This window comes from Pochonia chlamydosporia, chromosome 1 (assembly GCF_001653235.2).
Source record: "Pochonia chlamydosporia 170 chromosome 1, whole genome shotgun sequence".
Classification (NCBI taxonomy): Eukaryota; Fungi; Ascomycota; class Sordariomycetes; order Hypocreales; family Clavicipitaceae; genus Pochonia; species Pochonia chlamydosporia.
The window spans coordinates 3,800,373-3,824,480 of record NC_035790.1 but is presented as its reverse complement, the minus strand read 5'-3'; the positions used below and the strand labels follow the sequence as shown (position 1 = coordinate 3,824,480).

At 51.1% G+C, this 24,108-nt stretch overlaps 10 protein-coding genes across 10 annotated transcripts; 6 read left to right on the top strand and 4 right to left on the bottom strand.

The window, feature by feature from the left end:
* Positions 1–1,014: 1,014 nt before the first annotated feature.
* Positions 1,015–1,713, top strand: VFPPC_15266 (guanylate kinase; the record flags this gene model as incomplete). The annotated part of the gene is made up of 3 exons (XM_018293019.1): positions 1,015–1,024; positions 1,071–1,387; positions 1,453–1,713. The coding sequence occupies 3 exons, from the start codon at positions 1,015–1,017 to the stop codon at positions 1,711–1,713; spliced, it is 588 nt and encodes a 195-aa protein (XP_018149289.1).
* Positions 1,714–2,490: 777 nt separating this feature from the next.
* VFPPC_00979 (septin) lies at positions 2,491–3,628 on the bottom strand (the record flags this gene model as incomplete). The annotated part of the gene is made up of 3 exons (XM_018280892.1): positions 2,491–2,826; positions 2,882–3,444; positions 3,514–3,628. 3 exons carry the CDS (start codon positions 3,626–3,628, stop codon positions 2,491–2,493), a joined length of 1,014 nt encoding a protein of 337 aa, XP_018149288.1.
* Positions 3,629–5,261: 1,633 nt separating this feature from the next.
* VFPPC_00978 (meiotic recombination protein Ski8/Rec14) lies at positions 5,262–6,425 on the top strand (the record flags this gene model as incomplete). The annotated part of the gene is made up of 4 exons (XM_018280891.1): positions 5,262–5,264; positions 5,319–5,355; positions 5,445–5,990; positions 6,055–6,425. 4 exons carry the CDS (start codon positions 5,262–5,264, stop codon positions 6,423–6,425), a joined length of 957 nt encoding a protein of 318 aa, XP_018149287.1.
* Positions 6,426–6,814: 389 nt separating this feature from the next.
* VFPPC_00977 (DNA polymerase delta subunit 4) lies at positions 6,815–7,476 on the top strand (the record flags this gene model as incomplete). Its single annotated transcript, XM_018280890.1, has 2 exons — positions 6,815–7,246; positions 7,306–7,476. 2 exons carry the CDS (start codon positions 6,815–6,817, stop codon positions 7,474–7,476), a joined length of 603 nt encoding a protein of 200 aa, XP_018149286.1.
* A 181-nt stretch (positions 7,477–7,657) lies between these two features.
* Positions 7,658–8,912, bottom strand: VFPPC_00976 (hypothetical protein; the record flags this gene model as incomplete). The annotated part of the gene is made up of 4 exons (XM_018280889.1): positions 7,658–7,830; positions 7,880–8,240; positions 8,291–8,445; positions 8,501–8,912. The coding sequence occupies 4 exons, from the start codon at positions 8,910–8,912 to the stop codon at positions 7,658–7,660; spliced, it is 1,101 nt and encodes a 366-aa protein (XP_018149285.1).
* Positions 8,913–9,764: 852 nt separating this feature from the next.
* Positions 9,765–12,480, top strand: VFPPC_00975 (ubiquitin-activating enzyme E1-like protein; the record flags this gene model as incomplete). Its single annotated transcript, XM_018280888.1, has 8 exons — positions 9,765–10,121; positions 10,310–10,480; positions 10,555–10,916; positions 10,972–11,033; positions 11,091–11,674; positions 11,744–12,005; positions 12,062–12,146; positions 12,198–12,480. The coding sequence occupies 8 exons, from the start codon at positions 9,765–9,767 to the stop codon at positions 12,478–12,480; spliced, it is 2,166 nt and encodes a 721-aa protein (XP_018149284.1).
* Positions 12,481–12,522: 42 nt separating this feature from the next.
* VFPPC_12950 (3-ketoacyl-(acyl-carrier-protein) reductase) lies at positions 12,523–13,658 on the bottom strand (the record flags this gene model as incomplete). Its single annotated transcript, XM_018290727.1, has 5 exons — positions 12,523–12,680; positions 12,835–12,927; positions 13,058–13,144; positions 13,191–13,353; positions 13,401–13,658. 5 exons carry the CDS (start codon positions 13,656–13,658, stop codon positions 12,523–12,525), a joined length of 759 nt encoding a protein of 252 aa, XP_018149283.1.
* Positions 13,659–14,572: 914 nt separating this feature from the next.
* On the top strand, positions 14,573–16,499 carry VFPPC_12949 (sphingosine-1-phosphate phosphohydrolase; the record flags this gene model as incomplete). Its single annotated transcript, XM_018290726.2, has 4 exons — positions 14,573–14,669; positions 14,807–15,023; positions 15,106–16,346; positions 16,411–16,499. 4 exons carry the CDS (start codon positions 14,573–14,575, stop codon positions 16,497–16,499), a joined length of 1,644 nt encoding a protein of 547 aa, XP_018149282.2.
* A 2,862-nt stretch (positions 16,500–19,361) lies between these two features.
* VFPPC_00974 (BTB/POZ fold domain-containing protein) lies at positions 19,362–20,944 on the top strand (the record flags this gene model as incomplete). The annotated part of the gene is made up of 3 exons (XM_018280887.1): positions 19,362–19,563; positions 19,625–19,834; positions 19,887–20,944. The coding sequence occupies 3 exons, from the start codon at positions 19,362–19,364 to the stop codon at positions 20,942–20,944; spliced, it is 1,470 nt and encodes a 489-aa protein (XP_018149281.1).
* Positions 20,945–21,270: 326 nt separating this feature from the next.
* Positions 21,271–23,276, bottom strand: VFPPC_00973 (PAP2 superfamily protein; the record flags this gene model as incomplete). Its single annotated transcript, XM_018280886.1, has 2 exons — positions 21,271–22,923; positions 22,980–23,276. The coding sequence occupies 2 exons, from the start codon at positions 23,274–23,276 to the stop codon at positions 21,271–21,273; spliced, it is 1,950 nt and encodes a 649-aa protein (XP_018149280.1).
* Between the last annotated feature and the right edge of the window lie 832 nt (positions 23,277–24,108).

The following is a 24,108-nucleotide window of genomic DNA, read 5'->3' as shown; positions in this document are numbered from 1 at the left end:
TGTGCTCTCATGTGCTGGTCGTCCGTCTCAGTGTGTCTCTGAACAGTTGGGCGACAATCTCGTGTCGGTTGAAGAGACGAGTTTGTTCATCAATTTTGACCGCTCCTCCATAGCAAGGATATGTAGGTTTGCCACAAGTGACGTCAAACTGTGAGCAGACAAACAAATCGACAGCAGCTCCTATGTTGTAGCACGCCTAGAGCTGATAGGAGCTCGAACCGATCCAGTGTTTGGACAAAGTGACATTGGCCAACTTGTGTGACCCCGGCTCTGACCTTAGCTGTTGGATGCACGTCCGAGGCTGTTGTTCGCAAGCGACCAGTGGACCTGGACGCGAGATTATACCTTGCTTAGATTTCATGGCAGTGAGTGTGACTGTCGATGGTCAGGACCAGGCATCTGTCATTGATTTAATAAATTCAAGGTAGCCCTCCTACCCTACATAGCTTCAATCCACAGAACAATTGTCATTTTATCCCATCTCTAAGTCACCTACGCATCTACACCGAAGTGTTTAACCTTCTTGTTCCCAGTGATATTCATTTGTTTACTTCATGCACGCGTAGACAAGGCAATATAATATTAAAAGTGTTGATTCCATGAACATGTAAGGCTGACTCCAAGACACTTCAACCTTTGGTCGACAACTCTCACCACAATACGGAACTAACCTCATCAACACAACACTTAAAAATACATCATAACGCGAAGGACCACGAAAAAACGACACATTGCTAAAATACACCACCATCCCACCGAAAAAGTCGTGATACCATTACAACCACCATCATCCAAGCAATCCACACCGCCTACCCCTTCCAGACACCACAACATCCAGGCAACCACCACCACCCACCACATGCACCACCAAAAAAAACCTCTCCACCGTCCAGACCGCCCACAAAATAGCGGCAGATCACACAACTCACCATCCCCATGCCCCGCGTCCCTCGTATATATCTCCCCCAAATCCCCAAAAGATCAAACCGGATCTACACCCGCCCATTCATCACAATGGCAACCCGTAAGCATACCCAAACCCCTTACAGAATCACAACTAACAGCCGCAGCACCCACGGACCGCCGCCCCATCATCATCTCCGGCCCCTCTGGCGTCGGCAAAGGAACCCTCTACAACCGCCTCTTCGCTCAACACCCCGACGCATTCTGCCTGTCCGTCTCGCACACCACCCGCTCCCCGCGGGTAGGCGAGACCGACGGCGTAGACTACCACTATGTCACCATGGAAGCGTTCGAGGACCTCATTGCGAAAGACGGATTCGTCGAGCACGCCAAATTCGGGGGCAACCGCTACGGAACCAGCAAGATGACCATCGAGGAGCAGACCAAGAAGGGAAGGGTGGTGCTGCTGGATATCGAAATGGAGGTTCGTGCTCAATCGCTTCGAGAGTGGGATGCCGAGGAAGGTGGCGCATACTGACTTGGAAACAGGGAGTCAAGCAGATCAAGCAGTCTAGCATTGCTGCGCGATACATCTTTATTGCTCCCCCGTCGATCGAGATCCTGGAATCACGGCTCCGTGGCCGTGGGACTGAGAACGAGGCCAGTGTGCAGAAGAGACTGACACAGGCGCATAATGAGCTCGAGTTCTCCAAGACGCCCGGTGTTCATGACAAGATTATTGTCAATGATGATCTTGACAAGGCTTACAAGGAGCTGGAAGACTACATTTACCAGCCATCGGATTCTTGACGCGAGTGTCTGGGGCATTTGAAAGACGGTATGACGGGTACGAAGAAGATGACCACCATTGCAAATAATAAAACGGCATGGCATTTACACAAAACAGAAAGCAGAGTTAATTGTAGCTTCCCTGCAAACTAGACTTCATAGGAAAGGCTCTAGGTATATACATAAAGAATAGAGTCAACCTGGTACAAAACACAACACTTAAAAGTAAAGAATCGATCTCTTTCCATTAATGTTTCATATTCTCGGGTGACAAAACCAACTCTAGCTATACTTAGAGTCCAAGGTATAAGGTCTGATTAAAGACTAAAGAAATGGTAAAAAAGAGCTCGAGACGGGTGCTAGTAAAGACAAAATTGAAACATGTGTGAGAACCGTCCTGGCGCCGTCAATGGCAGTAGCCATAAAACTTGTTGCCAGAGTGTTTACAGCCGACTCGCTTTAGCTTGATTCCGACGCATTGACGCATTGAGACTGATTGCCCCGGATGCAAAGCCGGCTGTATCTCCGACTCTATTGCCCGGCGCTGTGACACCATCGACACCCCCTTTTATAAAATCAAACAAAGGCTTTTTGTTGGAAAGTTGTGGCTCACATGGCAATGTCACAATGTGACCAACCCTCCCCAAACAAAATGATATCACTGCCCTTTTTTGCTTCCGCATGACACCGTGAGGGATATTTAGGTCGTAAGGAAATAGTTGGCTGCGTGCCCCCTTAAGCTGCCAAGAGACGCCGTTGCTCCCTCGCCAGTACAAAAGATTACAAAGAATCACCGACTTAATAGCCGTTCATGGCCATTCGTTGGGAGCTGCGGCTCAGCTCTCGGTCTGCAGCAGGGCTGATGGGTCTGCTGCTAGCGCCGCCACCATGTGCACTGCTCTCCTTCAGAGCCAACAACTGCTTGGCACGGAAGGTTTCGTAGTGAATCTGGGATGTGGTCTCAATGAGATCCTGGAGGTGCGTTCGCAAGAGGAAGTTACGGAGATAGACAAATTCACAGTGGTTCTCGTCCTCGACGTTGATGACGCCCCATCGGTTCTGGCGGCCGCGGACCTGCTTGCCGTCGATCATGATGGACTTCTCGGATCCGACGACCGCAAAGGGAACAAGACCCTGTTTATTACTTAGTTTCGTGTGTTTTCTCGGACTACAGGGCAAAAAAACTTACCTTGATCTGGCCGTTCAGGGTGCGCTCCTCATCGTCGAACTCCTCGTTGTCGTAAGGGTACATCTTGAGGTTGTGGAAAGCAAACTCCTCCTTGATGCGCTCCTTGAAAGCCTGGCGCTCTTCTACTGTCAAGGTATCGGCCTTGGCAATGACAGGAACGACGTTGACGACATCGGACAGTTTCTTCAAGACAACGATATCAATCGGCTTCAGTGAGTGACCGGAGGGCTGGATGAAGAACAGGCAGCAGTGAATGCGAGTATCCTGGATGTAACGCTCTCGCTGAGCGGTGAGCTCTTTTCGCAAGTACGCCGAATGCTGGTCCTTGATATATTTAACAATGGGGTCCCAGCAGCGGTCATTATTCACCAGATCACCGTATCCGGGGGTGTCAACAATGTTGAGCCTCAATCGGACACCGTTCTCCTCAATGATGTGGGAGACGCTCTGGATCTCGGTGGTAGATCGAATGGCTTCATCGGGTTGCAGACGACCCTTGGAGTCGATGAGGTGGGAAGCGAAAATGGTATTGATCAGGGTTGACTTGCCCAAACCAGTCTGGCCTGTGTAGAAAATCAAAGGTTAGCAAAGGTGAGCTCCCAGTTTGCCGAGTGCAAGCTCTCAACACGTACCAACGCAAATAACGTTGAACTGGAAACCACGTTTCAACAGCTTCTTCTCGATCTGAGAAGTAATGCTGTCGAAACCGACGTGGCTCTTCGGGAAGATGGTATTCGCGGCAGCCATTGCGTAGATCTGGTCGGCGGGGGGTAAACCGTAGGGTAAAAGGGTTACTGGGATAGTTTTTGAAATTGAGATGTAAGAATCTCGACCCTATTCCAAGAAAAAGCTGGAGGAAGCCTGCTGGATAGATGAAAGACTGCGAATACGACGGCAGACGTGCACGATCAAGGATAAAGTGGGAGGCGGTCGACGGGAGTTAGGCTGGAGTTTTGGTGCGGCGGTGGTTGACAAGTTCCAGAGAAGGGGTAACCTTTGGGGCACTGGCCAAGTCAGCGTTCCTGCCAATCCCAAGCGATAATTTCAATGGCTTGAGGAAGGTGCAGGGACTAAAAGAAAGGGGGAAGGGGCATCTGGGGACATTGCTTTTGGAGCTGGCAATTGGCCCACAGCTCGTCTGTGCGTTGGAGCACTGTGATTGGCCGACTGCAATTGACCAAGGCCACCACAAAGAAAGCTTTCGGCAGACTTTTGATGGAAGTGACACGCGAATTTGCGATTTTTGACCGACTGTGATAACTGAAGTGGCCACTGCTTCACGATTCGACAAAACACCACAATTTCCGACATTTGCGAAACCCGGGAAGCGTCGAACACTAGTCCTTTGATCGCGCTCTCGCAGCAACCGACAAAATCTAGCGTCACGGTTTGCGGCAATCCCGCTCCCGTCCTTGTCGACCAGCCGAATCGATTTACAAGAGCCGTCCCGGGTTACAATACAGTCAAAGATGGCTGCCGTCGCTGCTTCAATGATGCCTCGCATCTCGTCGTCGACAATTGCCTCTACCTCACGCTGGGCTACATTTTATACGCGATACTTCACACCCCGATTGTTCCCTACCTTGTCAATTGCGGTACCGGGTGTCAGCTTAAACCTTCCTACGTTGCTGGACGACATCTGGGAGTCAGTATTGCGCGCGGTGCCGAAAAACAAAGTATCGCACTCCCGCAAGAGACACAGACAAATGGCCGGCAAGGCGTTGAAAGATGTGAACAGCCTGTGCAAATGTCCCGGGTGTGGCGAGACCAAGAGAACACACCGACTATGCCAGAGATGCCTGGAAGGTACGTGGGTTCGGATCTGGCCGAGATTTCACGATTGCTAACTGTATTGCTAGATATGAGAAGGATATGGCGTGATGATTACCCAGCGAATAAGCCTTTTTAAGGATATGCGAGGGACGAGAGTGACCATCTGGCAAACTGTATTAAAAGATTTGTATATCAATTCTCAGTCAGATCTGCATGCTGTCGGCGTTAGGCTTGGATAGCCTTGTATAATTTAGATACATTGTAGAGATAAAAGCAATTACTTTGACTTTGACAATCCCGGAGTGGAAGCCAAGCTCAATTCGCATGATGCGTGTTGTTATAGTAGTGCATTTGTTCCGTGCCATGGAACTCAAAGACTCTCCCATCGAAGAATTGAATTGAAGCTGAGCAAGTGCATCTGAAAACTCTTGTGTTCTATGAGTATGGGTGAACTACAAATTTGGTTGTTTAATGGTGCAGTCTGCAGCTTTCTTCCGCTGATGGTTTCTACAAAACCTGCCCCACCACCTGGCATGAGAGAATCGTCCTCTCTCATCCAACTCCAACCAAAGCACGCTGAGCCCCGTGGCCGCATGATTCGGAGAAGATGGTGAGAGCGCTTGGAATCCTTAAATTTTACGCAGACACTGACTGTATCGTCTAGTCAAAGCAGTACTTGACCACGCACACAGTGGATGATGGTATGCACACAGCTCTTGCCCCGCCATCGCTCAAGTCAAAGAATCTGGGACACGCTTTTCAGATCAGCTGTTAACGTCAACTGTCGTAGCTCATATCACAGATATTTTCTCAATAGCTACGACTCCAAGGGCAGTCCTCTCAGCAGGCGGCTCTTCAACCCTCCATGTACACGACACGACAGACCCTTCATTCCCTCTGAAGCAGTCCATCTCCAACGCCCACAAGCTAGGTTGCCACCACATCTGCACGTCGAGAAATGGAAAAGTTGCAGCAAGCGCGGGCTTCGGGGGAGAGGTGAAACTGTGGGCATTAAACCAAGACACTGGCGAGTGGTCAAGCAGCGGTGAAATCACTGGACCGTCAGTCAAACCCGGTGAGGTGTGGGCAGTGGCACTGAGTGAAGACGGGTCATATCTAGCCAGCACTACCAACGACGGACGCATCAACGTCTGGGATGTCACAGGCGACAATCAGACCAAGATTCAAGAGTATGAGACAGGCAGTCCTGGGTCAGGGAGCTTCGGCATGAGCGTCGATCTCAGCAGAGATGGCAAATACACCGCCAGTGGGCATCAAAACGGAGCAGTGTACATTTTCAACAACGACACGGGGAGGATCTTGTATTCACTATCTGGTAGGTGGTTTTTTTTTTTTGGCAAAGACAAAGAGAAAAAGGAAGCTGACACAAAACACTACAGGGTTGGCGAAGCCTGTTCGAGCGGTAGCCTTCTCGCCTGCGAGTACAAGACTGGCTGCTGCTGGTGATGCGGGAATCATTGCCCTCTATGACATGAAGCATGGCGAGCATGTGGGCAATCTCACTGGACATTCTTCATGGATTACGACTATCGACTGGAGTGATACGGGGGAGTTTTTGCTCAGCGGCTCCATGGATGGGAAGGTCAAAGTGTGGTCAATTGAGCGCAGTGCCTGTGTGGCTACGCATAGTGAGACAGACAAGGCGTTATGGGCGGCGAGATGGCTTCCCAAGACTGGGAAGAGCGAGATGTTCTGTACTGCGGGTGCAAATAGGAGCCTGACTTTCTATCGTGAGGCAACTGGTGGTTGATTGAAGGACATAGAACTTCGAATACTTTTGGAATTGACAATAAATAAAGACTTCATGGCTCAGTACATTGCTTCATCACATTCTTCGTCCTTCGCTTCATGGCAGTTCGTTCACGTGACGGCGTTCCAATCTCGCGTTGCCCCGCCAAAGTCAGCCGCCTAGTCGTCACAACCGTCATTGTGCAACCGGCCCACCTCCACTTAAGTCGAACCTGAGCTGAATCGTTAACCAGTTCGAAGATATTACCTCTTACCGACGCCGTTTGAAATAATTATCCCACCAAAATTGTTAAACCCGATCGTTAGACATATGCGAATCGTTTAATACCAGAATATTGTCTAATATAACCATATCCTTCCACAGTTCCCAGGGAACATCACTGCAACATCATGCCCACCACTCGACGATCAACAGGCGCAACCCGCGGCCGCACCGGCCCTACAAAAGGTCAATCAACAATCAGCTTCGCCAACAAAGTCACCAAGAGCGTACCGAAAGATGTAAAAGATACTCTAGTAAAGCCGACGACCACCAAGATCGAAGTTCCCGAGAGAACGAAACCCGCCGAGAAGAAGGTGGAAGAGGTTGTTGAAGACCCTGTAGACGAGCAGGAAGATGATGATCAGGAAGAGCCTGAGATCAAGGAGGAAGTTCCTGAAAAATCTGAAGCAGAGATAAAGGCTGAGAAGCTTACAAACTCGCAAATCGACAAGTACTGGAAGGGTATTGAAAAGGAGCGCAAGGCGCCAAGGGTGCACCAGGAGGGCCTGTCTGTGAACGACAAGGTTTTGCGATACTTTGATGTTAGCTCTCAATATGGGGTAAGTGTTGATTCAGCAGTGCGATTTTGCAAGATTATGTGTTTTCTGACTGATTGTAGCCTTGCATTGGAATCGATCGAATGAAGAGGTGGCAAAGAGCGCACCGTCTTGGCTTGAATCCTCCGATTGAGGTGCTCTCCGTGTTACTCAAGGAGGAGAACAATGCCAATAAGGAGGCGGAGACAGCACAGATGGATCACATTCTGAACTCTATCGCCGTTGGGTCATGAGTACCATGGGGAAAGTACAAAAATTCCAGGAGAATTGCGGCGTTTTGGCGGCGTGCGTGCCTTTGATTTAACGAGCTATGTATTGTCTTGCTTCTAGTATTTGCTGTATCAAATGTAAACGACTATTCTATGACTCTGAAAAGGATCTATACGCCTGAGCAGAAAATCTATGACGCTGAACTCAGTACCATATGCTCCTGGTTCGGTGGTGAGGGAAGGGTTCCTTGCCAGCAGCCTCTAGTTCTTTCATGCGGTCGTAAAGGAAGAAATCGATGAGAATGGCATTAACGTGTGTGTCTGGGTGCGCTCGAACAATCTCCCGCCGTATTAACTCTACACACCATATGCTGCAAGCTGCGACACTGTCAGCACTCGTACTTGACCAGCGTTGAATAGCACTTACCTCGTAGCTGCATCTCCCAGCGGTCTCCGCTCTTAAACATCTTCTTATCCTTGATTGCCACCGCCACAGGGGGACTGCAGTATAATGCGCCGAGGGTGATGAGGATCTGGGGGATGCGGTAGTCCGCAAACATGGTGATCTTGTCAATGTCCCAAAACTCGCCGTAGGATTGGCCCTCAAAACATGCCCATATGTCCGCGACCATGATCTGAGCTCGTTTCAAGAATCTCACGGGCCGGCTTCTGCCTTCAAAGTGGTGCTCGTCGCGGAAACATGAAAAGTCTCGAGCGAGGAGGTTGACCAGCTCGGCTGCTGAGCCGTCGGCGGCGTCTATGAGATTTGTGATGCTGCAGCTGTATCGCTGGATGGATAGTTAGATTGGTGGTCTTTTGAGGAGTTTGTTGGACATACTTCGTATAAAACTCTGCCGCTTTCTCGGAGGCAGTCTAGGCGCTCTTGTAGTAAGGGCATTTCTTCGTCCGTGGACGATCTGAATATGTGTCGAAGGGAGTCCAGGTTGCACTCTTCTTCATTTTGCCAATAGTGTGGATCAGTGATGGGAATATCTAGTTTTTGACATGTCAGTACATCTTTAACCTTGACTGCGAAATGGTAACCCACCTTCTTCCAGTGCTCTCTGCATCGCCGCAACAAGACTCCAATACCCTGTCCACCGCTTCCCCCTGTATTCAATGGCGAACCGCTCGTCATCCGGCAACTCCGACCAAAACGAAAAGTTCAGCAGATCCATAGTGAAGATAAAGGCTAGTGTGCTCTCATCCTTGGCCTTGGGATGCAGTTCGTGCTCCGACCAAGTTGCTGTGGAATAATGCTTCTCCTGCATCTGGCTGTATATGGTCTCTGCTGCGTTTTTGGTACACCGCATATCGATGGCCACGTCAATCCCTTGGTCGTAGACATATTCGGCTCCGTCTAGAACACCTGTATCTGCCTCTTCCTTTATGTTTAGTTTTCCTTGCATATGCTGGCGGAGTAGCTCCAGGAGCTCGGGGTCTGCTTCATCGTCAGACATGATTATTTTTGTGAGAGGCAAGTGAGTGGTGTGTGAGAATGGTGGTGTGCAAAGATTGGCTGGGTGCCCTGTTGCTCGCATAAACCAAGGAACATGGAGTCTAATTGGGAAGTAGAATCTATAATGCAAGCATTAAGAAGAGAGAAAGTTACTGCATCAAGTCTATTCGGCGGTGTTACGGCCGGTGTGACTGGCTGGGTAGAAAAAAAGTTGGTTCCTGGTGGTTTCTAGTCCAATCGGCGGCGTTGACTTTGGTCGCCAAAAAAAGTCACTGAGACAGCATGAGACGAGCAAGGAATACCAAACACTTCACACATAGCTTGAGAAAGAATCTATAGATACATTTACACAGTTTTGATCATTGTATGTATGCTGCAGATTCAGGAGAGTCGTTTAAAATGAAGAAAATGTGCACTGGTGGTCAGATATGCAGTGTTCATTTCAATGAGCAATGTTCACAAACATGTAACCTGGCTGCACTGCGACCTTGCAACCTGAAGACTCACTGACTGCTCGCTGAGAATTCCGTCACTGACATGAACTGGTGAGAAACAGCGCCAGCGGACACTTTTCGAAGCAAGGCAACCAACCAGAGCCGCCCTTTCCGCGCCTTCGTCCCACAGGGGAAGAATCCCTGGCATATCCGACTCGCTCCAATTGGTCGCAACTTTGACGCTGTCATCCAAAGCGTCAGCCGCAAGCACTCCAGTCTGCAGAGCATTCAAGAAACACGCTCAACATTTCCCATCTTCTCTCCATCAGATCCAACACGTCGCAAGCTCCATCTTTCATACGATAGCGACCTTGTCTCTTCAGTCATCGAATTGATCCTGCCGAGCGGCGACAGCGGCCATGGAGGCGCCAAACCAAGCGAATGATCCTGCCGCGCCGTCGGTATCCGAGTCCGTGCCTGTACCTGTGCCTGTGCCACCTGCAACAGATGCGCCAGCTGCTGCTGTCGATGCTGTCGATGCTGCCGATGCTGTCAAAGGAGAAGCTGCCAAGGCTGAACAAGTTCAATCACAGCCTCAACAACAGCCTCAACCTTCTCAAGATACCCAGCAGAAGGATGCACAAGCTTCGCTGCCCACACAGCAACCACCGCCGGCCGCACCCAAACAACAGAACTCCGCGCGACCGTCAGTCATGGCACGAGACAGATTCAACCACCAGTCGTTAGGCGCGTCTCTAAACTCGTCTGTGAAACAGGTATGCTAAATTCAAGAGATCCCCGAGTTTCGACATGTGCGAGACTTTTGTTTGTCACGAAGCCTAGTCGGTCGCACCGCTCGTGTGACCTGGGACAGCTCCATCGGGCTGCGGGAGCCACAACCGAGAGCTGCGACCGGAAACTGCGAAATATGTTAAAAGCAGAGCTGACATGGTGGTGTTTGCAGGCTCGAGTTTTGCTCGTCGGCGCTGGGGGCATCGGGTGTGAGTTGCTCAAGAACCTCGTCCTCACTGGCTTCTCGGAAGTCCACATCGTCGATCTCGATACCATCGACCTCTCGAACCTCAACAGACAATTCCTTTTCCGACAGGAACACATCAAGAAACCGAAAGCCCTGGTACGACGAGCCCTCTTTCCTGCCTGATTTATTTGGAATAGTGGTCATGTTGGACGAATGCTAATACAGGACAGGTTGCCATGGCCGCGGCGCAAAAATTCAATCCAAATGTCAAAATCGTCGCCCATCACGCCAATATTAAAGACCACGCGTATTCGGTCCCGTGGTTCAGAGGTTTCAAGATTGTATTTAATGCACTGGATAACCTGGAGGCTCGACGGCACGTCAACAAGATGTGTCTTGCTGCAGATGTGCCTCTGATTGAAAGTGGCACCACTGGCTTCAACGGCCAAGTTCAGGTCATCAAAAAGGGTGTAACGGCATGCTACGATTGCACAGTAAAGGAAACACCTAAAACTTTCCCCATTTGCACGATTCGAAGTACACCAAGCCAGCCTATTCATTGCATCGTCTGGGGCAAAAGCTATTTACTGAAGTATGAGAGACTACCAATACGATTACAAGGGCAGCATTGCTAATAGTTTCTTCAGCGAAATATTCGGCGTTAGCGAGGACCAAACTGCGTTTGATCATTCCGAGGATGCTGAGAATGGTGAGTAGTCGGCTATCTTCCAAGTTACGAGCGTGACAACTAATTGTAATCTTGCAGCCCATGAAATTGAAGAGCTCAAGAAGGAGTCGGAAGCTCTGGAAAAGATCCGTGATGCGGTCGGCACCGACACCTTTCCTCAGATGCTCTTCGACAAAGTCTTTAACAGTGACATTGAGCGGTTGAGATCAGTAGAAGACATGTGGAAATCGCGCAGAAAACCGGAACCTCTCAAATATGAGACGGTTTTTACGCAAGCCACTGATGCCATCGCCTCGAAAGACGAAATTCTCAGCGACGACCAGCGGGTGTGGACCCTCGAAGAGAATCTTGTTGTGTTCAGAGATAGCCTAGATCGGTTGAGCAAGCGAATGCTAGAGCTCAAGAAAAACAGCAAGGGCCAATCTGGACCCGAGCCGGTAATCAGCTTCGACAAGGACGACATTGATACGTTGGATTTTGTGGCATCAAGCGCCAACATCAGATCGACTATTTTTGGCATTGATCGCAAGTCACGGTTCAACATCAAGGAAATGGCTGGTAACATTATTCCTGCCATTGCGACCACAAACGCAATTGTGGCGGGTCTTTGCGTCTTGGAAGCATTCAAGGTCCTCAAGGGGGATTACACACAAGCGAAAGAGGTACGAAGGAGAGAATGGATGGGGAGAGTATGCTCTATTCAGCCGGCCGATATGCTAACTGCAATGTAGATATTTCTGCAACCGTTTGCACCAACCAGGCTCCTCGGCTCAGATATTTCGAGGCAGCCGAATCCAGACTGCCCTGTTTGTGGCGTCTTTAATGCCGGCGTTCAGGTGGACCCTCACAAGGCAACTCTAAGTGATGTCGTCGAGGATATAGTCAAGGCTCAGCTTGGATTTGCGGAGAAGGAATTTGTTCTCAACAACGAGGTTGGCATCCTGTACGATGCAGATGAGACAGAGAATCTGCCGAAAAAGCTGTCGGATCTTGGTATGTATCTTGGTTGTACCCGTTGGAAAGGTGCGACTGAAGCTAACCCTCTCAAGGCATCAAATCAGGCAGCTTCCTTACCGTAATTGATGAAGATGACGAGGAACCTTTGGTAAATGTTGTGCTTTATATTGAGAACCAGTAAGTGGTGATGGCCAACTCCAAGAATGAACAAACTCTGATTGTATTTAGCGACTTCAAAGAGGGAGAGAAGCCGATCAAGATGGAACTCAGTGAGCGACCCGAGATTCCTCGGAAACCCAAGAAGGCAGCGACTGCAACCAATGGTGCGGCCAACGGAATCCAGCAAAATGGCAACCTCACAGCTTCGGACGCTGAGAACAAGGGTCTCAAGCGAGCCCATCAAGGCGATGATGGGCAACCAACCAAAAAGGCGAGGTTATCTGGTGCCACGGACGACGATGTCGTCCTTGTGCAAGATGATGACGGTACTATTGTCATTTCCGACGACTGAAGTGTTTTCCGCGAGATGACAATGTCGGGTTTGCTCCTTGCTTTACGCAGCACTTAACCCGCCGTCGAGGTTGAGGACACAATTATTGGCGAATTCGTTAGAAGCCAAGAAAACAGCGGCATCTGCTACTTCAGCAGGATGTGCGACACGATTGAGCGGCGTATCTTTCAAATACGCCTGTCGCAGGTCTGGTTTCAGATCTAGGAGGCAGGTACAATTGGTTTAGTTAGTTTTATTTCTTCTTTAGCTTATTTTGCTTTCTCATCTCAGTTGGCATTTGTCGATACCAAGAGCAAGACGGAAGTCTGGAGGGCGGAACAGGGGATATTGGTCAGGGATGGAGGAAATACTTACGATCCCACATGGAGCTCTGTACCCAGCCTGGCAGGAGAGCATTTACACGGATAGATCTGGCGGCCATTTCCCTGCAGAGAGCACGGGTGAAAGCTATAATGGCCGAGACTAGTTAGCTACGGTGGCGATTCTCTGATGCAGTGTAAAATAGGTCTCCCGTGAAGGAGAGACGGCGCAGATAGGATATGTAGAAATGACCGAATGAATCATGTATATTACATACCCACGACGCCTGCTTTTGAAGCAGAGTATGCAGTGACGCCCAGACCCGACTTTGTAGCCATGAGACTGGACACGTTGATGATGCAGCCTGTCTCAATCAGTATACAGAGTACCATTTCCACATACATACGTACCATTCGGCCGAACCTTGGCATGCTTACACACAAGCATCGTAGCCAAAAGATTCGTATCAACAATACTAGCGAGCTCCTCATCCGGCGTCCTCTTCAAAAGCGTCGTCTGCGAAATCCCCGCACAATTGACCAGAATATCCAGCGGTCCAACCGCCTCCTCGTCCTGAAAGACATTAGTTAAGGACACACTCTACGGAGGATTTTTCTTACCCGGCCCCCGAAAACGTGCTTTATGCTCGTCCTATCTGCTACGTCTAGCTTGATGAAGCGGTGGGATGTAGGGGTATCGGAGTTTGAGGGCGTGTAGGGACTGAGTTGGGCTTCTAGCTTGGGGCGCGTCTGGACGGCTGTTCGGCCGAGGAGGGATAGGACTGCTCCTTGGGCGGCGAAGGCTTGGGCTATGTGGGTGCCTATTGTGCCGGTTGCGCCGACTATGGCGGCGTGTTTGCCTGTGAGGCGGAGGGCCATTTTGTGGTGATGATTGACCTGGAGGAGAAGATGATGGGAAGTGTGGTGATGTTGGTGGTGAGGTTGTGGATGTGGAGATGGGTGACAGTCGAAGGGTCTTGGTGTGTTGCTTGTGAGACGTTGCTGATTTCTTTATTTTAATTTGTGGATTTGTATAGTATTTACGGAGTATGGAGTAGTGTAGTTGTGATAAGTGGTGATACAATGTCAGATCTGCGGTGATGATGGGTGCGTAACGCTCGTGCTGTATTAGGTACCCCTGGATGAGTTCGGTTGCGTTTCTACACTCAATGTGGAAGATCTCGAGTTGGAGCATGGCGCCGAGTGAAGTCAATTGGCTTGGGTTCGCTACGGGTCAGTCTCAGGGGACAATCGATGGCTGTCAGAGGCTCGCTCGGCTTCGGCCCACCAGTTGACCATTCATCAATGTTCGCCTCCATGTACTGTTGGTGCATGGCCTCGGGACAGAATGGGCCACCTTCGCTTCACTCTGGTCTCAGTTTCTAACCCTGACGATCTGTAGCAACGTAGGGGCGGTGATGCAGAAACCAGTAAAGAAACACCCGTCTGTCACGATTATTGATACTAAATCTGCAAGTAAATACAATCACAAGCCATTTCCATCCTTCACATCTGCGCAATCCGCTCTGGGGTTCATCGGCTGTCAGCCCGATGCCGTATCTTTGTCCCCATTTTTCCAACCCGCCAGTCACCTTGCCTGTTATAATTATTACCTGCATCTCGCATCCCAGCCCTCATCGTCTCTCCTTTCGTCGCGTGCCGTCCGGTCCAGAGGGTCGCCCTACGCTCCTTTCCCATTAAAAACCCAATGTCGGCCGTCTGAGCTCGACCAGCCCTTCCATTGACGCTATTCCGACCCTCCATCTGCCGCTCATTGCTTGCGAAATCCCACCATGAGCGGCACGCGACGTGATGCCCCGCCGCCTTTGACGTCTCCTGCTCCCAAGGCCGACAATGTCCCTGATGCGGGGTTGAGGAGTATCAATCATTGTGAGTAGTGCTGAATAAACTACATGGGACGACCAGGAGACAAGTTGCATCTCTGCTACTTGGTTATATTTGGGGAGTGGTGGCATAAGGGGCATATGGAAGTAGAGGAGAACGTTGGCGCTAACGGCTGCTTCTAGATAAGCGAGCGCTTCCACGATGGCGATATAATCTCCGACAACAGGCTCTCCCGTTGATTCGATGGGAGACGCCGTATCTGGCGTGGATGCAGGAGAAACTGAGGACGCCAGCGCTGGATAGTTACTTTGCCATCACCGCAAACTTGGGAACGCATACGTTTTTCATGATTTTCCTGCCGATATGCTTCTGGTGTGGTTGGGCGTCTCTAGGCAAAGGGTATGTTGAATCAAGTCTTTTGCGGAATATGTGACTTCTGCTACGATCAAGTGAGGTTGGCTGTGTACTGATTACGTTTCAGGCTCGTTCATATGCTCGCTCTTGGTGTCTTTTGGACCGGCTTCATCAAGGATTTCTACTCGCTCCCTCGACCTCTCTCGCCACCGCTTCATCGAATTACCATGTCTGGATCTGCTGCCCTCGAATACGGATTCCCCTCGACGCATAGCGCGAATGCGCTCTCCGTGGCTGTATACGGGCTGTTGAGCTTGCACAACCCCGACAATTCTCTGCCTCCGACGGTGAAGATTATCTTGGAGTGCCTCTCCTACTTTTATGCCGCCTCTATTGTCATTGGTCGATTATACTGCGGCATGCATGGTTTCTTGGACGTAATAATTGGTTCCATCATTGGCGCTGCTATTGGACTAGTCGAATTCTACTACGGCCCTTCGTTTGATGCCTACATGCATTCGAGCTCCTGGATTGCTCCTGTACTTGCAGGCCTTGTCGTCATTATCTTTGTTCGCATACATCCAGAGCCTGCGGACGACTGCCCCTGTTTTGACGATAGCGTTGCCTTTGCCGGAGTTGTGATTGGCGTGGAATTTGGAACCTGGACGTACGGCAAGATCCCGTCAGATCCCTGGGAGACCCACGCGTACGGTGATGGCACTATTGATGTTGCACCCCTGGGTCCATGGATGAATATCGCCCGAATCGTGTTTGGAGTTTTGGTGATTTTCGCTTGGAGAGAAACCATGAAGCCTGCACTGCTCAAGTTTTTGCCTCACTTGTTCCGCCTTATGGAGAAGCTTGGCTGGGACTTGCCCCGACGATACTTTACTCCCGCCAGTGAATACAAGTCCGTGCCTCCTGGGTCTCGCCTGGACACCTTGTTCCCCAAGGCTTCTGACTTCCCTCGCATGGTCGAGGGTATTCGACACCCGACGACTCGCGGGCGATCCGTGTCTATTGGCCCTCAGAGCGCGGCAGATGCGTACGAGGCGTTGGCGTATCGGGAACGACGCCGTAGGGAGAGCATCAGCAGTAATCAGAGCTTGCGAAGCAAATCTAGCAACATGGACCTTCAGGGCAAGGAGGAAGATCACTCTGGAAAGGGAGCTCAAACCTCCGGAGTACAGAAGCCCAATTCCCATGGCAATGAGAAGGCAGACGGCGAAGTATTAATACTGAGTGGGGAGGAGAATGGTGACGTTCCCGAGGAGAAGGAGCTTGATGATGAGGCAATGTTTTCACGGCTGGTTCGCCCACGTGTGAGGTATGATGTTGAAGTAGTGACGAAATTAGTGGTTTACACTGGTAAGTTGGCTCCAATTGTTTTGTGACTTTGTGGCAGGTTGGCTGACAGCGTCCAATGTTGTAGGAATTGCCTGGTTTGCAACAGCGCAGATTCCAATCATGTTTGAGTATGTTGGTCTGGGAACGAATCATCTCCAAATTCAGACACAATGAATGAGATGACATTTAGTGTTATGATGTGCGAGTTTTGGGATGTTTTATGGAATTCTTAGTAATTGGTCGTGCTGGCTAGCAGGGCTGCGACCATGGCCGATACTAATGAATGCGGTAGTGCGTAAATAGCATTGTGGATGAATAGAAATTGCATGTACATAATAATTAACTGGTCCTGCATTTATACCTGTACTCTGAATGTAAGCATTGGAGTGCTTGAAGACAACCAGAACTTTGGTGGTCGTTTTAAGTGGAGCTTTGGTGGCAGGGGTTTTAATGGGCGACACGTCCCAGCGCGGTTAAACGCGTGATTCCCAAACTGCAATCGAAGCTCCAATCTTTATCAACGTCCACTCCAGCCGGTTCAACGCCAGATTTTCCAATTTCGCAGCCAGATTTGGCAAATACACCAAATCCTCAGACGAACCAGCCACTCAGCTTCAAAATGTCAGATTTCGAAGATGAAATGGACGTCGACGCCCCCGCCCCATCCAAAGATGTGATCTTCTCCTCAGAAGCCACCAAGGGCAAACGAAGCACAGCAAACCTCCCAGTCGAAGCAGAAGACAGCCTCCCATGGTCCGTACCCAAGTTACAGAACCTTCCCAAACTCAATTGACCTAACAAAAACGGCATCAGGATCGAAAAATACCGCCCCGCAACCCTCGACGACGTCTCCGGCCACCAAGACATCCTCGCCACCATCAACAAGTTCATCGACTCCAACCGCCTCCCTCACCTCCTCCTCTACGGACCCCCCGGCACGGGCAAAACCTCCACGATCCTCGCCCTCGCCCGACGCATCTACGGAGCCGCCAACATGCGGCAAATGGTGCTGGAGCTCAACGCCTCCGACGACCGAGGCATCGACGTGGTGCGCGAGCAAATCAAGACGTTTGCCAGCACCAAGCAGATCTTCTCGATGGGGGCGTCGGCCAAGTCGTCTATCGCGGGGTTCAAGCTCATCATCCTGGATGAGGCGGATGCCATGACAAATACTGCGCAGATGGCGCTGCGGCGAATCATGGAAAAGTACACTGTTAATACGAGATTCTGCATCATTGCGAATTACTCGCACAAGCTGAGTCCCGCGCTGCTGAGTAGATGTACGAGGTTTCGATTTAGTCCCCTCAAGGAAGGGGATATCCGGGTTCTGGTCGAGAGGGTGGTTGAGGAGGAGAATGTGCGGATTGGGGGGGAGGCGGTGGATGCGTTGGTCAAGTTGAGTAAGGGGGATATGAGGAGGGCGTTGAATGTGCTGCAGGCTTGTCATGCTTCGAGTGAGTTTTCATTTCCTGGAACCTTTTGCTTTGGCAGAAAGTGCTGATTGTGAGATTATAGGTACGCCGCTTCAGGAGAAGAATGCGCCCAAGATTCCGGAGAGCGAGATTAAGCGTGAGATGATTACGACGGAGACGATATATAACTGCATTGCGGCGCCGCCACCAGAAGCAATCAAGGAGATTGTGACGACGCTGTTGAACACGTCGGATGTGACGAGTTGTTTGAACACGATTAATGCGCTCAAGGTTACGAGGGGGTTGGCGCTGGCGGATATCATCACCGCGTTGTCGGAGGAGCTGGTGAAGCTGGAGGTTAGTCCGGAGGTGATGATTTCATGGCTGGACGGGCTAGCGGATATTGAGCATAGGGTTGCGGGCGGTGGGAGTGAGATGGTTCAGACTGGTGCTGTTGTTGGTGTGGTGAGGGGGGGTGTTGAGCTGATGAGTAGGTAGGGTGAGCGTGTGGTGAAGTTTTGTGAGCTGGGTATGGGAGTGATGAGCTTGAGGAGATAGTTCTGTTTCTTTGCGGAAACTTTGATGTGCATGGCTCGTGATGAGCTGGGTTATGGGCTGGGATTTACCGAGCATTATGAAGGTACTTGAACATACCGTGGTCAGATATCCATGTGTGGTATCTCGGATTCAAGATGTAAAATTCGTATGAAGCTTGCCTCGTCAGATGCTGTATCGTCATAAATTCGCTGATCTCGTGTACCATGCAGGATGTCCTTGAGAGAATCATACTAAGAACAGAATATCCAGCCTATCTCCTTGGGAATAAAAAGCCTACATTCAATAATACTCATCATCACCTCCAGGTTTCATTGTCAACGGCTGGAGAGGGCCGTAACAGGAGCAACCAGGGTTAGGAGTCATCGGCTGCATCATGGGATCACATCTTCTAATAGGTATTATCTCGAGGTGAGGTTCCTGGACTTCAAACTGAGGGCTATAACGATAACCGTGTGCTTTGGAATATTCGCATTGGAGGGTTGGAGTTTATGGTTAGAGAATGAAATCGCGATTGATACTCTGAGCTCCAGATCGTGGAGCATCTCGAACGGCCAACCATCACCAGCATCCATTGCTCATAAAGTCCAATAATTAAATCCAAACAAACTTAGCAATGTCAAATAAAAGCGCCCCCCCAATCCAGACACGCCCTTGTATCTGCCCGACATGTAATAGGTGGGAGAATGGCATAAACTCAAATCAGCGTTTCCATGGACCCTAGTGCTGATGTCCCCTGCATGCTGCCCCGAAGCTTGTCTCCCCACCATCGCACCAATCGACAACGACATGCACATGCAACTTCACAACCACATTCAGCTTGTCGCGTTACACAACGAACTCAATCCTCGCAACACCACCATAGCCACGGCTGCCTACGGCCCCGGAACTGATCCAATTGCGCCCTCCGTCGAATTGGCCCAGCAATCGTCGAACAACACACGCGACAACATCGACCTCTCAGACCCTAGAGCAGGGAAGCTATCCACATACATGCATATACTTCCCCTTCGACCCCAAGATCCCGCGCACAACATCATCTAGATAGACACACCAGACTCGGCACACCATGGCGTCCGCAAGCCCCAGCGAGGGCTTCTCCGACACCCAAGGCACGCCGAGTTCGCTCCCCGGCAGCCACGCCGGAATGGTACCTCCCAATGAAAAGAACATCCACAAGATCCCGCCTATACTGCCGCGCGAGAGGGTGTTTCCAATCCAGATTGGAAGCGAGCTGTTTAAATTATCAGGAGCGTCGCTTTCTTCCGACGGTGCGTGTCCTACATGGGATATCACAAGCCCAAGAATCAAACTAACAAGCACATGTTGTAGCCCCCTCTTACTTTTCGCAATACTTTCTCTGCCAAATAAAGCAAGCGGAAGAGCATGGCGATGATATAAGCAGCGCCATTCGCACATTATACATAGACCGCGACCCAGAAACGTTTCGCGACATCGCCCTCCACCTACAAGGCTACCACGTCATACCACGAGACGGCAAGCATTTCGTGCGCCTCTTTGCCGACGCGCAATTCTACAGCCGTACGTATTTACACCCATTCCTCAGATGTATCTTTTCTAACAACCCCCCCAGTCCCCAAGTTGATATCCCAGCTCTACGAGGAAAGCATCTTCATCTCCATCGGGCACCGAGAGTTCCAAATCCCACGAGACCTGCTCACCGACCCCCGCAACTCCCCCAACTACTTCTCCCTCGGCTTCGCATTCTTCTTCTCCCGACCGGATAACCTGTTCCCGGGCCTCGAGCGTGAAGGCCTCATTCGCCCGCCGTCCATACTCCCTCCCTCGGTGCCGAACCGCAACGCAGACACGTTCGCCGACCTGCTCCGCCTGCTGCGCGGGTACCCCGTCAATATCCGCGACGAGACGCACCGGCTGGAACTCCTCCGCGACGCGCGATACTTCCACTTCAAGGGCCTGGAGCAGCAGCTCCTCCCGCACTGCATAAGCTACAACTCCCTGCGGGGCCACGACGAAATCACCATCCGGCTGGAAAACGTGCAGAAAAGCGGCATCAGCATCCTGCAGGGGCAGTCGGAGCTCCTGGAAGAAGGGGCAAGCGCATGGGTCAACTACGCGAGGCCGTATGTAGACGACAAGCCCGCAGAGTTGGTGCTCGAAATCGCGAATGAATCAAGTAGGATTCACTTCCTTGACGATGGACCTCGGCTCGAGTTCTTCAGGGATACGAGGACCCGCGTCGCAAAGCTGCTGGAGGTGATTGCTACGAAGTTGAATCTGCCGCCGACTACACAGCCGCTAGGACTACTGATGGCGTCGGGGGGTGCGTCTTCGCAGCCCGCTACGCCGGGGAACACACCACTCAGCGAGGACTTGGTCCGTGTGGTATTGGGAGGGGAGGCGGCTGTTGTGCTGGACGGGAAGGACTACGACGGGTATGTGACTTCTGCGCTAGATAGCAACGGCGATGACGGGACGTCGAGGAAGAGGAAGAGGGGGGATGGGGAGAAGAGTGAGCCGTGGACAGTGACGACTGGTCAGTGGAGGTTGAGGATACAGGCTACGAATAGTGGGAAGAGTGCAGTGGAATGTGTCTTCGTGGCGGTGAGGTTGGATTGTTTCGCGGAGGAGAGGGGACGGAATTTGGGGAAGAAGTTTCTGATGACATAGGATATCGTGCTGATGGAGTTGTAGATGAGGATGTCATCTGTAAGACGGGGAATGCCGCGTATAACGACGTGGTGTATGTTAATATAGGTAAAATCCAGCATCGTGGTTAGACGAACCGCAGTGGTAGAAATATCAACGATCAACCAGCAAATGGTGCTTACAACCAAGTAATATGCAACTATTATTACTTTTACAAACATGCCATGCCCAAAGCCCAAACGCCAATTCGCCATGCCTGCCAAACAATCCAATGCAATTATCAACACAGAATGCAACACACTCCCCCAAACTATACAACCCTATTCACCACACAATCCATCATTACTTCACGACTTAAACCTCGGCGTAGCCTTGGCAGTCGGCGCGCTAACATCCCTCTTAACAGGACGGCCTCGCGGCCCCGACGTAACAGTGGCTACCTTCTTCCCTGGGCCTGAACCACCTTGCGCGGCACTCCTCGCTCGTCCTCTTCGCTCACGAATCTTAGCTAGGGCTTGCTCTCGCGTCATGGTGGGTGTCATGGCAGGATCGTTGGAGTCGAAGCTGGCGCTGCTGCCGTGTGAAGGCGTCCGCAGACGTTCGTTGAACGAGGAGCTAGATCGGGCGGTGTCCTCTCGAAGCGGGACTGTTGTCGTGACGGTGTAGGAAGCCGTGGATGTGTGAGGACGAAGGTCTGGAGACCCGGCGGGGGAGAAGCTCTCGTCTACGACGCGGACGTTTTCTTGTACTACTTCCTCATCCGCGACAACTGGGACGCTGGGGATGGGGGGTAGAGGTGCAGACTGAGCATCATCGTGGGGTGCATTGAGAAGCGAATCTAGCGAGTCCCGTTCTTGCGCAAGAAGGGCAAACGCGGGAGGGTCGACTGAGGGTGTTCTGGCGTACATCCTCGGGCTGTGTGCTTCCTCTGTGCTTGGTAACGGCTCATCAGCGTGGACTTCCTCCTCGATGGCAGGCTCAGCGGCTACGATGCATTGGTTCTGTGCTTCCATTGCTGCGGCTTCTTGCTCGGAAACCGTGCGGAAAATGCCTTCCTTGGGACAAAATATTGTGCTTCGTCGTGGTTCCTTTCTAGACTTGATGCGCTGCGGTTCTGGTTCGACCACAGGCTCGGGCTCTGCTTCTATCTCTGGCTCCAATTCATGCACCTGCTGAGGTTCCTCCAGTCGAATTGAGCTGCGTAGAGAGGTGCGATGTGAGCTGCTGTGCTGTGAACTCCGAGAAGCCGCTCGCTGTGAGTGTGGCGAATGAGGTTCTTCCTTCACAATAACCGGCTGCTGTTCCTCTTCCTGCTCAACCGACACACGTCGTCTCTTTTGAGGAGCCTCTAGACTTTTTCTCGCGTTACTGCTTTTCGTCTTGGAGCAAGGGCAGCAGCGCATCTGGCACTCTGCTTGCAAAAACTCAATCATCTCTTGAGCTCTGTCAGCGCGCTGCCTCTCCCACAGCAGCTGCGTATTAAGATCCTCAATCTCCATCTCGCTTGCTGCCGAGGACATAATCTCCATCGTCGACAGTGAAACTCGAGACGATGATGCCCGCCCGCTAGGTCGCTTAGCAGGAACAGTCTTCTTCTTTGGCGATGAAAATTCGTCGGTAGGATCGTGTGATGGCGGCAGCGGGAGCCGGCCCTCGGCAGCAATGCGAGCGACCTCCTCGTTCTTAGCGGCTGTCTTGAAGGCGTCTCGTTCTTGCTCCACGACCTTGATTCGTTCATGTGCCTTTTCCAGTTGTTCTTGAACGCCTACAATTTGGTATCGCGCCGTAAAGGCTTCTTGCTCTCTGGCCTTGCTCCTCTCTTTTTCTCGTTGAAGCGTCTCCTCGAGCGATTTGGTCGCACTCCTGGCTGATTTGAGTTCCTCTTGCAATTTCACGATTGCAGACTGGCTCTTGAAGTTTTCTTTTCTCGCTCTTCGGATTTCTTTTTCCCACAGAGATTGTGTATGTGCGTGTGTTTCCTTGGCGCGGCCATAGTTGTCCTGTTGTCTTGTCAGTCCAGATGGGGCTTGGTCTTGCGTGGTATACATCAACCTACCATGACGGCTTCTAGTCTCTCTCCGACTTTTCTCTCTCGATCCTTGCCTTCGTCAACCTCCCTTCGTAGCTGCTTTATCTCTTCCCTCATCTTCTTCATTTCCGCCTCAGCCTCCTCTCGTCCCACCATTGCCCGCTTCAGTGCCGCATCGGCCGTCTTGCGCTCCATCTGCTTCGACTGCATGGCAATACTAAGGTTGTTAAACTGATTGATCTTCTCGTGAACGGAGCTATCTCTGCCTTCGCTTCGAAGCGAGGAGAATATCGAGTCGCGGCGATTCACGCGGTCGGGAGTCATGGCTTGGAGGGGCCCCCCAGCTGGCGTTGGGGAGCTGGGAAGACTTGAGCTTGCATCCATGGGCAAAAGTGCTCGTATCGTGTGGTTTTTCGTCGTTTGTATAAGTTGCAACTTCCGCTGACACCACGTCGTCTCCGCCTCGTCCGGAGATACTTGACGTCTGCTCGAGAGCTCAACAATTGCGGGATGCGATGGATGGGGTTGGGGTTGGAATGGCAGGTGGGTTTCGTGTGGCGCCGTCTGTTTACACTTTGGTGTCCCCAAAAATTGGGCCGCTATCGATTACGTTGCCGTAGCAACGCATCATCATGTGACTGCAGGCAATACTCAGGCAGAGGAACAGCTTTGCTTGCAGGAGAAGGAGACGAAAAACATGACAGTAGTGACGAATTATTACCAATTATGCGTCAACTTGGGAAAATCTGACTCCCATTGAGAACACATTGTACTCAGAGATTGTAAGCCAACCGACCGAATGTGCGACTCGAGACTCTGAGCAGTGGGCCAATCAGAGCACTCCTAAATATCTTGAAACCAAAAGACCTTGTCCCATATTCGAGCAGTGGACCATATGAGACCATGAATCAATGCATTGCATGCCAGTTCAGTAATTTGGGCCCCATAGAGCTAGCTATCACCCAAGTCCACCATGTGCAAGTGTATCCCGAACTCAATTGCAATTTGACAGCATAAGCTTGCTCTCAGACCCCATCCAACGGGCAGTTACACCAAGTGGCGCTGGTCCGGCCCGCTCAGCACTGCCCTCCAAAAGCTACGTCACGATCCTGCTCCACGAGCTCTCTCTATCCCTGCTACAAGAACCAAGCTTGGG